The 14,967-nt window shown below is 42.3% G+C and overlaps 1 protein-coding gene across 1 annotated transcript; it reads right to left on the reverse strand.

Moving 5' to 3' along the window:
* Positions 1-1,412: 1,412 nt before the first annotated feature.
* LOC118502715 (battenin) lies at positions 1,413-9,941 on the reverse strand. Its single transcript, XM_036035266.1, has 5 exons — positions 9,273-9,941; positions 2,786-2,952; positions 2,494-2,652; positions 2,058-2,418; positions 1,413-1,966 (listed from the first exon to the last, which is right to left on the reverse strand). Exons 1-5 carry the CDS (start codon positions 9,489-9,491, stop codon positions 1,538-1,540), a joined length of 1,335 nt encoding a protein of 444 aa, XP_035891159.1. The 5' UTR covers positions 9,492-9,941; the 3' UTR covers positions 1,413-1,537.
* Between the last annotated feature and the right edge of the window lie 5,026 nt (positions 9,942-14,967).

The raw sequence follows: 14,967 nt of genomic DNA on the forward strand, positions 1-14,967 counted from the left end.
GTTTTCGGCGATGGAAGCAGCAATCTTTTTTGCCTTCTACGAAGATGTTAGGCGATAGGCTAATCCGATATCTTGTAAAGCTTAATCTTGATTGCTTTGTGACCTGATTGATTTACTACAGCAACGGCCCTGCTGGCACAATGTCTTTTCTTCTGACTCGAATTTTTATTTCGATTTTGCTAAATTTATCTTATGTATTCAGTATTATTGACTCATTGACTCCAGCCTGAGAAATGATTTCCTCTAAGCCATCTGGGAAGACCTCGCTTATGAAGATAACAACTTCTGACAAATGATTTCATACGCCCTACACACCACAATCTTTCAAGGAATTAATTGCACAAAATAGTCCTTTTTCGGAGCGTAATTGGATGCAAAGATAAATTTGTCGTTAACTCTTGCTTTCTTAGTAAAGTAACAAATAGGATAAATTACGATGTCGTGTTGATGACGTCGTTGACGTCTATCACAGATTTGGTCTTGTCATCAATGGTAATCAAATCAACACAATTCGCAAAAAAGCACACCAATACCTACAGCATTACAATATTCATGGTCTCCCCGGGGCCTTCTTCACCGTTTACCTAATCACTCCTGCTATATTAAAAAAAAGAACCGATAGAAAGAGACCCTAGGAACACAAATTAGATATCTGGAACCCTAAATCCTAAGCAAGGATCCCAAGATCGCAGATCAGATGTCAAAAAGAATAAAATTGTCGCGATCCGTGGTCTTAAATCAGGGATCCAATAATTTACGCTAGGAATCCCGGGACATTTAATTAGAATACGTTACGCGAAATTATGTAACAGGAATCGTAGAACCTGGATACCAATCTCACTTCAAATGGAAATCAGTTGGAGCAGCAGGTGAGACAGATTGTAGGAAGATTGACGCCATCCTACCGGTTTCAAGCGTTCTCGAGCCCTAAGTGGACTTCGAACTGGCGTCGATTGGGTTTGCTGATTGTGTTGTTTTATCATCTGAACAGTCCTGTCTAGGACTTCAACCCCGACCTGGTGGCAGAAGCTATAACGGTGCCGGTCTTCACACGGCTGCACCGGAGATCAAATCCCATCCAGATCGTGAGTATTATCTGCTTGTATACGTATTATCGATAAGTCTACTAAGCCAGAAATGGCAGCCATTTCCTAAGAGGTCGTATAGCCAAGAAGAAGAAGAACAGTCGGACTGCAATATCATGGTAAACACATAGCAACTGCTATGTTCTACCAATAGCCAGAAAAAGCCTTACGATTCCTAACTACTTCATTCTGATACAAAACTGATAGTACGAAAAAATCTTCATATATAGTTCCTTGAAGGACTTAGACTTTGCTTAGCCTAGCCTTTAGACATTTTAGCTCAGTCAAATTTAAGACACAAACCGAATAGACACACAAAGCAGGATATGAAATGTATGTAAAAACGCTACACAAAATATTTATTTGACTGTTTTTGTGCTTATAACAACATCCCTGATACCGTCTAGCGACAAACAAACGCTCATCTCAAACGTTCCCGTGTTTTCCCGCAGCTAGAGCAACCGATCGGGCACCGGCAGATCACAGATCGCATTGTGCGACGGTATGGCAGCGACACCGGCCAGCGCAATACCGACCGAGTCCGAGATGGACGTAACCATCATCGCGTACTCACGCCTTGCCGCCGGCACATCCGTCTGGATGCGGTAGAACGTGTTGACGTAGCCACCGCCGCCAAGCAATCCTTCCCACAGAATAAGCGCGAAGATGATCCAGATCGAGGGCGTAAAGTAGTATACCGCCTCGAAGGTGAAGTACACCACGTTCAGGAACTGGAACACCGCCATAATCCACACCTGCCGGAACTGGATCAGGTTGACGGACGAGCGCGATATGAACACACCGATCTGGTAGATCACCTGGTACCATCGGTACTGCTCCGACTGGGAGAGCCAGATGCCGGGGAAGTACACCAGCTCAAACTGTGGGAAATGGGTGAAAAAGAAGTGATAATTTTGGGATGGATTTTTCTTCTAGCTTTCGAGAGCTTTTTTATTGCAATCACACACTCACCAGTCCCTGGTTGATGTAGTACTCCAGCAGGTACACCAATATCAAAGGAATCATGTAGATAAACAGTGACGGAATGTACCGGATGCGTTCGTTCCAGTTCTCGAGCGGTCGCTCATCCGCCGGCAGCGTGCTGTAGTCCACCTCTTCCGGCTTTTCGTTCGCCTCCTCCAGCACGGCCGGTTTGTCCGTGTCCTTATGGCGAAGCAGCAACCAAAACGCGGCCGCTTCCAGCCCCGGCACAACCAGCATGATCAGGATGGTAGTCTTTGGCGTCAGGCCGAGTCCCGTCAGCCCGGTGTACGAAAGGGACCCGGCAATGCCGGCACCACCCGTCCCAGACGACCAGGTGGAAATAACGTTTCTGTGCGTGATGAAAGCGGGAACAGAACTCGTTACACGCCGTTCATTAAAAACTAATAAAAGCTGCGCTACTAACTTGTTGAAGTACGTCGCGTAAGCCAGAAAGGTGGCCTCACCGAGCCCGGACGAGAACGAGGTCGCTATTACGCCAACGAACAGCACCCATTCGACGGTTGCGAACGCCGTCAGCAGGAAGCCTGCGGCGGCTGCCGCTACACACAGGAAAATTCGAACGCTACAATGGTGGGAAAGAAAAATTTAGGAAACAAAACCAAAAACAAAAAAAGAACCGGACACCACCGGCAGGTCCAATGTTAGTCCGTGAAACGTGAGAAAAGCTTCGGCGAGCGTTGTCTGCCCGTACGTACTGTTTTGCCAGCGGTAGAAAGGATGCAATCGATTTGACGGCCAGTGCTGGAAGTATGTCCGCCAGCAGGATTGCACCGGTCGAGAGCTTGTTGCACGGACGTGCCTCATAGCCAAAGGTAACGTCATCGGCACGGGCCGTCGTGTTCGCTACGCCGCCGTAGTCGTTCTGTGGACGGGGTACAAAAGCGAGAAAAGTTACTCATAAATCGTTTCCAACCGGTCCATCAACAGATTGGGCGTGTTGTGCGGGCTCCGTTTTTCCGCGATGGGGAGGCTAAAATGATATTGCAATTCACGCGATGCTCGACCGTTTCCTGAGGGAACGGTTGCGCGACTCATTAGCAGCAGTAGTTGAAACGGTTGAAATGTGTTTTTGGCTGGGAGAATGGAGTTTGTGGAACGTTTTATGACTGTGAACTGAGCGCCTTTTGAAAAGAAGGTTGCATTTTGGCCATTCAGAGCTGTTGTAAGGCTGTAGTAAGTGTTGTGCAACCGATACTGTAGACCGCGAACTAATTGCTTAATTAGCATTGCTTTAACTGGAAATAGGATTGAAAATGAATCGAACTACCGAGTGCTCGATGTTTATGATATTCTATTCGATGGGCCTGCGTCCTAACGATTTCCCAAACTATTTATCGTCTGTTGTATCATGTCTTTGATATACAGTCAACATATTATAGGGCTATAAAATTATTTTGGAGCAGCTATGGCTCTACAACCCCGAGAGATCTTGGCCTGCCCTCTGGCTTTAAGTGCCTTGATTTCACCCTAAGCTGGATAGTCAGTCCTGCGTACGGAAAGGTGGTCCAGATGGGATAAGAACCCCGATTTGGCCGTGTGAAGACCGGCTCCATTATTGCCTCGGCCACCTGAAAACGCCCGCCGTCAATCTGTTTAGGCCCATCGTAATTAGGCCCTCTTGCAATTACAATTGCACAGAGTTTTACAACATTTTCTTATTGTTATTAATCAGAAACAGCCTGGTCGTATTGATTACAACTGCTCCTTTTTATTTTTTTTGTTTATTTATTTATTATTAACAAAAGTCTGCCCATTTGCATTATGGCAAAGATTCGGTAAAGCAAACACGAAGACGGGAACGAAAAGTTGGCAACTGGGCGTGATAGTAAAGTAGATGTTGAGAGCTGTTAAATGCTACTTGCGCTCTGTGAAGAAGGTCACTCTGGTCGGAACGCATAAGCCTTTTTGGTATATGGTGAGGAGGTATTACTCGCGGGTGACGGGTAAAGAAAGACATGAAAGGAGAGAAGCAGCAACCGTGTTGTTGAGCAAAAGTCCATCAATAAAGGAAGATTTGGAATAAGAATTACGAGTATGCAAGGTTTCAAAGCCTAATAAGTGACAGCGAAAAGGATATAAGGGAACAGTCGCATTAGGGTAACCCGGAAGGAACCGACGAGTAGGAAGACGTGTGAAGCTGCGCAGAACAGGCACCTTCCTAGCAATCATCGCCGACACACCGACAGGAGACCAAACGACACAAGCATATTCAAGGATCGATCGCAAGTCCTAACATACGGTTAGCTTTTCGTAGCAATTCCAAATGATCGTTAAATGTAAGCTTCGTAGCTAGCCAAACACCGAGATCCTTGAGGAAATCCGATTAATTTCAATGCCACTAAATTTGTACCTACTTAGAATCATAGTATCACGTTGGCTAAGTCGATAGTGGCGCCAGTCTTCACACGGCACGGCCGGAGTTCAAATTGCATCCAACCAGGGTCCAGGGTAGGTTTACACAACCAAATGAGATAACGCAGAGACGTCAAACTGCTTCTCAACGAATGTTCTTTCGTCTAGTGGGTTTTTTGGCTCACTGCAGTGAGTAGTCAATCAATAATGGTCAACGACTGGGAGCGCTTCCTATTCCTAGGATCCTAATTGACCCCAGAAGCATGGAATAGATTTTGCGAAAAAAACTTCTTTTGCAGCAGTTTATCCTAACATTCTGTAGCTAATACGAAGTTACAACTGATCGTCATGGCATTGAAAGAGTTGCAAACATGCTATGATCGTGTTTTGAGAGCATGACATGGCTATTGTCCCAAAGAACTGTCGTAACCCGCTAGGGTTTTGACAATTTTTTTGAAGAATACTTCTTGCAAGTTATATTCTATCAAAACTGAGTAGAATTTGCTTCTTCTTTTACCTTGACACTACAACCTCGACAGGCCTCGGCCTGCCATTCCGGGCTTTCTGTGACTTGATTTTACCCGTACCCACCGGTCGGCCACCCGTAAGCAACCCAGAGCTCAGCTAGTCTCGGGTTATGACCGGTTGAAATTGTCCCGTGAGTTCGGTGAATTCGGTCTTATCCATGATTGCAAGGGATTCATGTCAATCCACGCTACTTGTTCATTAGCAAATCGACCCGGACCTAGAGAGGCCTTGGCGTGCCATGGTTTCCACTGGCTAGCCTTTCGTGATTTAATTTTATCAGAAGCTAGATAGCTAGTCCTGCGTATAGTTAGGCAGTCTGGATGGTTTGTAATCCCCAGTCTTGTCGTGTGAAGACCTTTGCAGCTATGCTTCTGCCACTCGAGCATAGCTGTTCAGATTTCACATAAATGAATATCCTAAACCATCAACATATTTCATTCTCTTTCAAAGTCATCATCCAAAACAGGTTCTATACAATTATATTAAAATAAGTACATATAGGCCTCCGTATGTAACAATTAACCTTCGTCGAAAGTTTACGCGGGTTAATTCTTTGCTTATACTAAAACAATTTTTTATTCCAGTGAAACGGCCTGTCCATATTGCTACTCAAAGCATTAATGATATAGCATGCAGAATCTCGATGCATACCATTCACCTGATCGATGACGACCAACCCGTTCCACAGTTCCTGAGCAACACAGCACCATAAACGTGGTACAACATTCCCAGCTGGCCATTTACTCCAGATGCCCGTAAGCAACAAAACCCAGCCAGTGTTCCACCAACGGCATGTCGCTAAGCGCAGTAAACATCGACAGAAAAACGCCTCAGGGTGCCTTTTGTTCATTTATCGCTTCCAGGTACCTCTTCCGTACCATCGATTTTCGAAACTTGATTTCAACACTGCCTACCAAAACACAATCCGGCCGTATGGGGTGAATTTTTCAACAACGAGACTTCAGGGGACCATTTCCCGTGTTGTGGAAAGCTGGAGAGGCTTAGAAAAATGGCTCACTTGCACGGTGCCGAGTTTGTGCTCGTAATTGGGCGTTGGGTTTATGTCATGCGACTGTACTTCACAGCAGACAGCTCAGTCAGCTTTGCATCACACACAAACAGTATAGATGGTTGGAAAAGCGACATCGCGTAACGGCATGCGTCTTTTAGAGCACTAACAATGATATTCATACAAATGTTAAGCCTAATAAATAGAAGACGCATTCAAAAATGTAATACATATTTCTCAAAGGCTTTGTAAGATAGCGACATTTACGTAATAAAACAATTCGATCTGCATTTTGTAAAATATTTTACCTTTTTTTATGAGTGTAAAAGAGTGTATTTTTTTAAAGTTTTTTTTTCATTTAAATATTCAGCTATAATATCTCCTCCTCTTCTTCTTCTTCTTCTTCTTCTTACTTGGCTCTACAACCGTGAAAGGTCTCGGCCTGCCATTTCTGGCTTTCTGTGACTTGATTTTACCCATAGCAAAGTAGGCAGCCCTGCGTACGGGGAGGCGGTCTGGATGGGAATTGAGCCCCGGTCCTGCCTTGTGAAGACCGGCGCCGTAATCGCCTCGGTCCGGTGGCCGATAATTCCTCTCTATTTTATAAATAAGAAAGTAAACTGTCCTATTGCTTCATTTGTTTCTCAAAACTATAAGCAGTGTCATGAAATTGCTTTAAATTGTCTTTTGAAATGTAAGCTTATTATTTTCGTATACATCCCCTGTATTTTATACAGGCTATGTGTAAAATAATTTGGACGATTTTATATAACATTTTTACAAAAAAATGCACTTATCTGCTGATAAAATAGTTTAAAAAAATGATTTACAGAAAAAAGATAGATAGACACATTAGTTGCTTTTTACTGTTGAAGTTTTGTTTGAAAGATCATCAGCATAATGCTGAAAGTATTTTTAAATAATTTTTGAATACAAATATAAACAATTAGTTTATATTACAACGAAGTTTAATACTAAAACGTGAACGTCAAATTTGCACGATTTTCCGTTTGTGTGTTCCAGAAATATGCAACTGAACTGAATTGATATTGGTTGAAATTTTTACCATAATTTTAATATAAAAGTTATGTGAAAAATAACCATGATCTTTGTGGCATTTTTGTCTCTCAAATCTCCACATAAATAAAGAGCGTGATAATAGCACAATGATTGGTACATGTCAGTTTTGTTTGCTACAAATATGGTTTCTTTTTTCAACTCGGTAATATAGTTCAGTCTTAAAGAATTGTTTTAATTTATTTGAGTATTTTTATCCAGTTTAAATAGAAACAGAAATTAGATGTTACAGCCCCTTGATACGGACTGATTGATTTTTTTAGAATGCGGAGAAATATTTTTATACAAATTGTTTTTTTTAATCTGTATTACAGTGCGTGTAGCATAACAATAAGACCACTAATTTGTTTTTTTTTTTTTAATATAAATAGAAAAGTGGAAGACATAGGTAAATATGATATTCTGCAAAGATGTAGAGTATAAAGAAATGCCTTTTTACTCATCTTTTTTGCACATTTTGGGTTGAAAATTGCTTCACGTAATATAACTATAAGGCCACTTACGAATGTTTAGTGAAACCTGGTTTGCCGTTATTGGAGTTTTTTTTTTGCAAAATTTGAAACATATTGAATTTTAGTTTTTTTTCTTGCCCTTTTTTTGGTCCTATTTTTCTGTAATATAAAACTACAAAAAATGTCTCTCAAAATATGTATATACATCCGTGGTACAGTACCCAAAACAAGCGCAGGAGCTATATAAATATAATGAGAAATAGTTCTTTTTGGAATATAAATAGCTTTAAGTGCGACGTGAGTATCGAAAACCAAGACAAAATTATACAAAAATTAGAGTAAAAGAAGAAAAAAATTACCAAAGATTTGTTTTCACATTTTTGCAGCGGTCTGTGGCTGCGCTCATCTCTCTTTTATTCCATTTTTTCTGGTTTTTTATTCTTATAGAACAGCTTAGCCGTACTGCTCTTAAAATATATTTAATATATCAGAAAATATTGATCAATTTAAAGATCGTTTAGAGCTACTATATATCCAACGGATATATGTATCTTTTTATAAAATATGTTTTGAAAACTCAATTTTCTTAATTGTTTTTTAAGTTATGTATGTTCAATTTCTTTTATTTTGAATGTTCTTTAAGCCAATAATCGATCAAAAATATTAGAATAAAAAAACAACCATATTTGCCTTCATTATGACTCCCTTTTAAATGATTTAAATTAATTGTAAGCCATGTTTGACCCTTTACAGTCAAAGTAAAGGCTTGAAGTTTCTTCTCTCTTATCGTAGCCGTCGCAATAATGGCATCCAACAATACGCGCAATGAAACAAGGAAGTGTGTAATTCATAACGCGTTGCTTCTGATAACAACACTGCTCTGCAGCAAACGTCCGCAGCACGCAAAACCATCAGAGAGCAATTCAATTTACCAATTTGATTATTCCAATCGCAACGGTACCATAACGCCAGCTGCTGATTTCTGTCCCAATAATCTTATCGGGGGTCTCCATTGAAGGTCCCCCAACACGGGCTGTCCGTCACAGACAGCTTGTAAAATCATTGTGATCTCCAACGAGTTGTTATTATCGGGCACCGGTATGTGGGTGTAGCTTTAGTATTTGCTTTAATTTGTCTTTATCTTATACGACCGCCTCCTCGTTGAGCTGCTGCTGATAAACTGTCAATCGTACCATGCGCAGATAGGCCCTATGGCAAACCTTGAACGGTGCAAGTGTCCGTTTTGTGTAGGCCGATCACGCCGGCGCTTTCGTAAACGGACTAAGAAGGTCTCATACCATCCAGGGTTAAGGTCCGGTTATCAGGTAGCTACCGACGACCGAGACATTGAGGATGGTTGAAAAGAATTGGCTAATCAATCATTCGCCTCAGACGCATCGTGACTATCCTACATGACTATCCACCTAGCTTGGTGGACCACGTGACGATCTTCACCACGCTTACAAGTTCGGGGTGATTCCCCGTTTCAAGCGATGCCAGCTCATCGTCTCAGTAACACGTAAAATTTGCATAAGCGAAAACCTCGCAGAGCTGTTTGTTGTGTACGATCGATCAAAACAGCTGCGAGACGCGCACGTTTGTTTGCAAATAAATCGCGCATGGTGCTACTACTACGTGCATATAGGTGAGGTGCCTATCGAAAAACAAACACTCACTCAAACAGACATAGCCACTGTGAGTCGCACGAACCTGAACCCGATCTCACCTTCGAACCATCCCCACCGAAACGCTTTCACTACTCACCAACATTGCACTCTTGGCGTGACCATCTCCCTCCAGCTCCTTGAGAATATCGTGCGCAGCGGTCAGCATCACCACGTACCCGTAGTTGTTGCACAGTCCCAGTATCCAGTAGGCCACCAGATCACGCCATAGCCCTTTGTCTTTCGGTGGCGCCTGCTCCGGATCATCCTCCGTCAGTGGTACGACCGACGGAGACGATACTTCACCAACATCGGTCATGGTTGTCACACGACTTTTGTGCGGGTTTGACTTTCTTCAAGACTCGTTTGTTTCGGGTCGGTTGCTATCACCAGCACTACACCACCACTCACACACTGATACACACTTTAACACAATTTATGGCCCTTTTCCTTTGTTGTGAAGACTTTATCGAAACTGGGCCTACATGCGCGAAACATTCATGGGTACCTATTTCACCCGTCGTGACCAGTATTAACGCGTGCAACAAAGCCGAGTCGGACGAGCCCCCGCTCTGTGCCGAGTCGTTACTGACCTCGAAGGTCGTTCGCGGTCAGAGCACACGCGTTGGACCAGCAGCAACACCACACGCGCAATCCACTCAGACCGAACGCACTCGAGCGACTAACGCGGACCGAACTTCCAATCGAGCGGCTCCAAGCAGACCACCAAGAAACACGCACACACTGCACGCTGACGCGATCGCCGTATGGACTGAGAGACCCCGCATGATTACAAACCGCTGCCCTCGGGCGGATCGGTTCGCTGGGGCCGCTATGGTGAGTTACAGTTACGGCACGGTGAAGATTGGTTTCGGACTCGAAGGGAACCACAAATTATTGCCAATTCTTTCTTATCAGCTAGCGAAAGCGAACCACTGCGTCCTGCACGTGGTGCTCCCAGTGTCATAATCACAATTGCGCGTTGAAAAGACGAGAAAAACGGCGCAAAGGTGAACCTGCAAGACTAAATTTGGCAGTGCAGAAAGAAGAGTGAACTGTTGATTAAGCGGTAATTTAAATGTTTTTTTTGCATACTTGCAAATTTTTTACATTATATTTTTTTAACTAAAATTTATAAATTATTTAGTACACCTGAGTCACTTGCTGAGGACGTTTCATGTTAAATGATTTTGAATATCTATAATAAAAGTTTACAACTCTAGTTAAAATAAAGTAAATCAAGTATATTTATAAAAAAAGTTCAGATTTGATTCGCCTAGTTGAGATTCTCTAAAGTAAAGTTAAGAGTTATTTTCACAGTAAAGAGTTAAACAAAGACCAGGAGTCGGAGTCCGTCTTTGAGTGGTTCAATAGAGTAATCGAAGTTGAATGCGTCCGCAACAGTGTTAAGAACAGTCGTCATGCGGTACATAGGATCGGATCGACCAAGCGCTGGAACGAGGCTGAACAATTTGGAGCGTATTCCTTGACCTGAGCGAAAAAACTCCAAAGAGATACGAAAGGTTTCTGCCTCTATGGAGTCCTCTTTTAAGCTTTGGAGTCTGGGCATCTAGTGGAGCACTGCGAGCTCATTAAATATTGAAGAGGGATTAAGTTCAAGCAGTACAAGACCCCGGATATCCGGCGTAACTTACGAATCAGTGGTCCACGGCAAACTACTTTGGGAAGTCATGCAGAACATCAGGTGAATCGTGAGACAAGCCAGTTCCTAATACACTACCGACTCAAAGCTAGTCGCTAGATTGTATGTTGAAGTTGGAACGAACGATTTTTTTTTTTCATTTATGTCTCTCGGAAGACTATATAGACGTATTTAAGGATTTAAGATTTAGGGTAAAAATATTACCTTCAAAAATTATGTGATAAAAAATTTAAAGACTTTATAACACATAGAAGACAATCTCTATGACCCACGGCAATGTACTGTGTTGAAATAAAAAGATTGATTCAGATACTAAGAACAAGACAGGGTACATATTATATGATTAGCAGAAGCAAACCTGTGGAATTAAGGTTGTAACAAGTGGTAGTACCATTAAGTTATTGAAAATTGGTCTTTGGAACGAGTGCATGACCAGGATCATCGGAAATCATCGTGACAACCCTAATAATGGCATGATCATGATACATCTCACTGCGACCTATATGATCTTGGGATGAAGTTCAAGCATCAAATAAAAAATGGACAAAGGAACGGCGATCTTCAAGACAACCCAAGCTGAACCAAGCACCCGACAGTTATCCTAAAAAAAAGAGATCAGAACAAAGTAACAATCTTCAGGGACTTTTCGGTACTGTTCTGACGCATCCACCGCACAACGTCTTTAAAGTGCATCGACGGTAATCCCAAGCCATTCATTTCACTTAAAAAAGTGTCCTGATCACTATAAAGTCAATGTTTCAGGGGAATGTGACACTGTCTGTGCTTTATGACAGTTACTCAGATGGGATGAACATAGTAGAGGGATTCAATATCCATGGAAAATCAATAACTGTAGGTCTCAAGTATTATTTAGGAAATTCTTGCTGGATAAGTTCCTTCCCAGTTGCTATCAATGGTAGGAGTAATGGAGAAGCTACAGTATTGCCTTATTATTTTAGAAATCGCATTCGATTTTTCGAGGGAGTGACCACTTCCTGCTAATGGCATCGAACAACCAATCAATTAGCGCCTAGTGGTTATGCAATACGTATAAATTCTAATAGGCAATTAGATTGGACAAATTTGTAGAGTGAACTACACATATAATCTAACTTAAATTAAATATCCTAAAAACATTCCAATCAATTTCTCCCAAATGAATATGGAAAAAAAGATTTCTAAGTTATCCAAAAGAGTTTTTAAACAGATTTCAATATTCTTCACATCATTCTCAACAGTGGTACAGTTGCGAGAGACTAGAACAACGAAATCTAGTCGAAATATTCGTAAAGGTATTAGGTTTAGTTTAACCAAAAATCTCCTTAGGCTGTTATCATACAGCACACTAAAATCAAATACAAAAAGAAGTGCTCGGGAACCTTTGTTTTCAGCACCAATATAAAATCCCGCTCACTAGCAGAAGCTGTACATGCCGCTGGACAGAGCGATAAATATCCAACAGTATGATCCAATAGTATGATTTATCATAAAGCCCATAAATCCCCTCTGCAACACACAATTCATAGTGAAAATAATTAGATTCCTCCCCATTGATCCAACCACGTGGTAACGCGTGCAGGGATGCTAAACCTAACGCCCGGTACTAACCGCGTCCAACATAGTTCAACACAATTCGCACATTTTTCTGCAGAAAGAAAGCTTGCGTATTGTGTTATCTGCAAGCAACAAGCATCAACCAATTTTCCCATCGTCGGGATTGTCATTAATTAAATTCTTTTCCGGCGTTTTTTTTTGTTTCTCGTTTGCTCTGGTGCGTGATGAATGGCGGCGGCCCAAACGCACTACGGCCGTCAGATGGCGATAGAGTCTTTCGCTGTAGCATCCTTCCTGCTTTCGTCTACCTGTTCACCGTGCCACGCCGTTAAACATTTCAACCACTTCAGAAAATACACCGAAAGCGGACAAAGTATGTGAAAGCACTGCCCGGAATCCGTGAGTGTGTGTCCCAGTCCTCTGTCGCCCTAAAGTATGCAAAACTTACTCTTCCACGTTTGATAACCACGGCATAGAATGTTGCACGTCGTCCGGGGTGTCCTTCTTTTTTTCCCCCGTCTGATGTCTCTCCCCCTAGAATTGCAACTCGAGAACTGCATCATCGTCGACAGATACACAGCCGGGCGTACGGTTTTGTTCTTGCCTGCCCACATTCGGCAAAACCGACATGCCTATTCAGCTCCGACTGTGGCACTGCTACGCGAAACTGGAAGTTCGTTTTGCTGCCACCCTCAGAAAAAGGGGTCCGACGACAGGACGGAGGTTGGAGCGACGGGACGAAACCTGCATACAGCATCAGCTGCAATCTTCTTAGCGAGAATATTATTTCCCTGATTGAAGGTGGTCCGTGGCGCCGGAATGCAGGGTATGTCAGTTTCGATACTCACTTCACTAGCTCTTTCACTGTGCGGTGACATATGTGAGCGTATGGTCTGGGCGGGCGGTCTGGGTTTTGCTTGAACTATGCCAGTGAGGAAAAACTTTTCCACCACTGCCATACCTACTCACTTTTAGTAGAAGCACCTACCTGCCGCAAGCCCTTCAAAGCCGAGCCAGCGAGAACGTTTCGGGATGGGTAGTGTATTTTTAGCACACGATGGCCTTCGGGGAGGATTTATTTGCGTGGACGAATAGTAGACACGGCTAGCGAGAGTGGGGGGGGTAGAGTTGGGAACGTACGGGGAAAAAGTGTCCCATAACGGTCACAGTTTTTCTTTTTCCTTGCACCCCCCTCCCGGAAGGAAACCTCATCCGTACTACGTCATAATCACCAAGGCGACAAATAGCTGCACCTCTTATATTATTTAATTCTTTATTTTGCGCTACTGCTGCCTTCCGTGCCATGGTAAAAGTTCCCGGAAGTGTTTCAAGAGTAGTTACATTCCGGTTTCCGGGCATTTATTTACAGTGCTGTTGGTTCTATAAGTGGTTCTATAATATTCTCGTCCTCGTCATGCAGTAATAATGCAAATTTGATTTTTTTTAGTAACGTACTGGAACATAAAAATATGTTTCTACTTTTAACTAATTACTATTAAACAAACACTTTTCCCCTTAAATTTAAATAGAAAAGCATCAAAAACTTAAAAACCCTAAAACTATTCTTTAAAACTGATTTTTAACAGATAAATATTAAAATCAAATCCATTTTTCGCCGTGCTACTGGTAATTGCCTATCTTCAGGCGTATTGAAATGCAGATTGCATACCCTTTTTAGTACAACACGGTAGATCGTAAATCTGAACAGGGCTTAAAATAATCTTGTTAAATTACGTATAAAATCGTCCAAAAAATTTTATTTAACTAAGGTTTACAGGAATGAATCCAGCTTTTTAAGTTAAAAGCAACAAATCGAGTTCGTTTAATAAACATATTCAACTGGAAACATTTTCTTCCTCGAATCGAACCAAATGTACGTGCATCACATTATGGGATGTGGAGCTGTATTTATTTATAGTACAGGTAAATTTATCTATAATGAACAAACTCCATTACTTCCAAACTTGGTTCATAATAACTACTACGTAATGTCGTGCTCAAAATCGACCGTACCGTTCGTCGTAATAATTTGAAACCTCAAACACCTATCGAGTGTGCTCAATCGCACTTGCAAAGTACAAATTATTAACATGAAACCAGCACCGTGCCAGCTACGCGAACTACGCTCCATTTTCCCAGCACATGTAAATTGATCTCCCGTATCTAGCAAAACTCTACCAGCTCATCAATATTTGGTTATATGGTTGAGTGCTCTCCGCTGGTTGCACAAATCTGGATCAAGGTTAAAAGACTCTAGACTCTACCGGAACAGGCTACCACCGAATGGAGCATACACAAATTGACCTTACCGCCACCGTACGAGATCAAATCCCCATCGTCAGATGAACATCGAATGTAATACGACGCTTAGTATGCATTTTTAATGAAGAAATATCGTAACGCAATGGATGCAGGAGGTCCGTGGTCCGTGCAGCTACAGCTCAATCAAATGCTTCTAAACTCACACACGGAAGGTGCAGCCCACTCAATGGATGGCTCCACATGCTTTTGGCACCGTTCAACATTACAGTGCCGCATTGCCGATAGGGAGAGTTTCAAGTAATCCAATTACGGTGGA

This window comes from Anopheles stephensi, chromosome 2 (genome assembly GCF_013141755.1).
Source record: "Anopheles stephensi strain Indian chromosome 2, UCI_ANSTEP_V1.0, whole genome shotgun sequence".
NCBI classification, from domain to species: Eukaryota; Metazoa; Arthropoda; class Insecta; order Diptera; family Culicidae; genus Anopheles; species Anopheles stephensi.

Excerpts from the sequence above, each read along its gene's own strand:
- LOC118502715 (XM_036035266.1), bottom strand. The coding sequence starts at position 9,491 with ATGACCGATGTTGGTGAAGTATCGTCTCCGTCGGTCGTACCACTGACG. Across the intron at positions 2,653-2,785 it reads TTTCTACCGCTGGCAAAACA|CGTTCGAATTTTCCTGTGTG; the intron begins GTACGTACGGGC and ends CCACCATTGTAG. Across the intron at positions 2,419-2,493 it reads TACGCGACGTACTTCAACAA|AAACGTTATTTCCACCTGGT; the intron begins GTTAGTAGCGCA and ends CATCACGCACAG.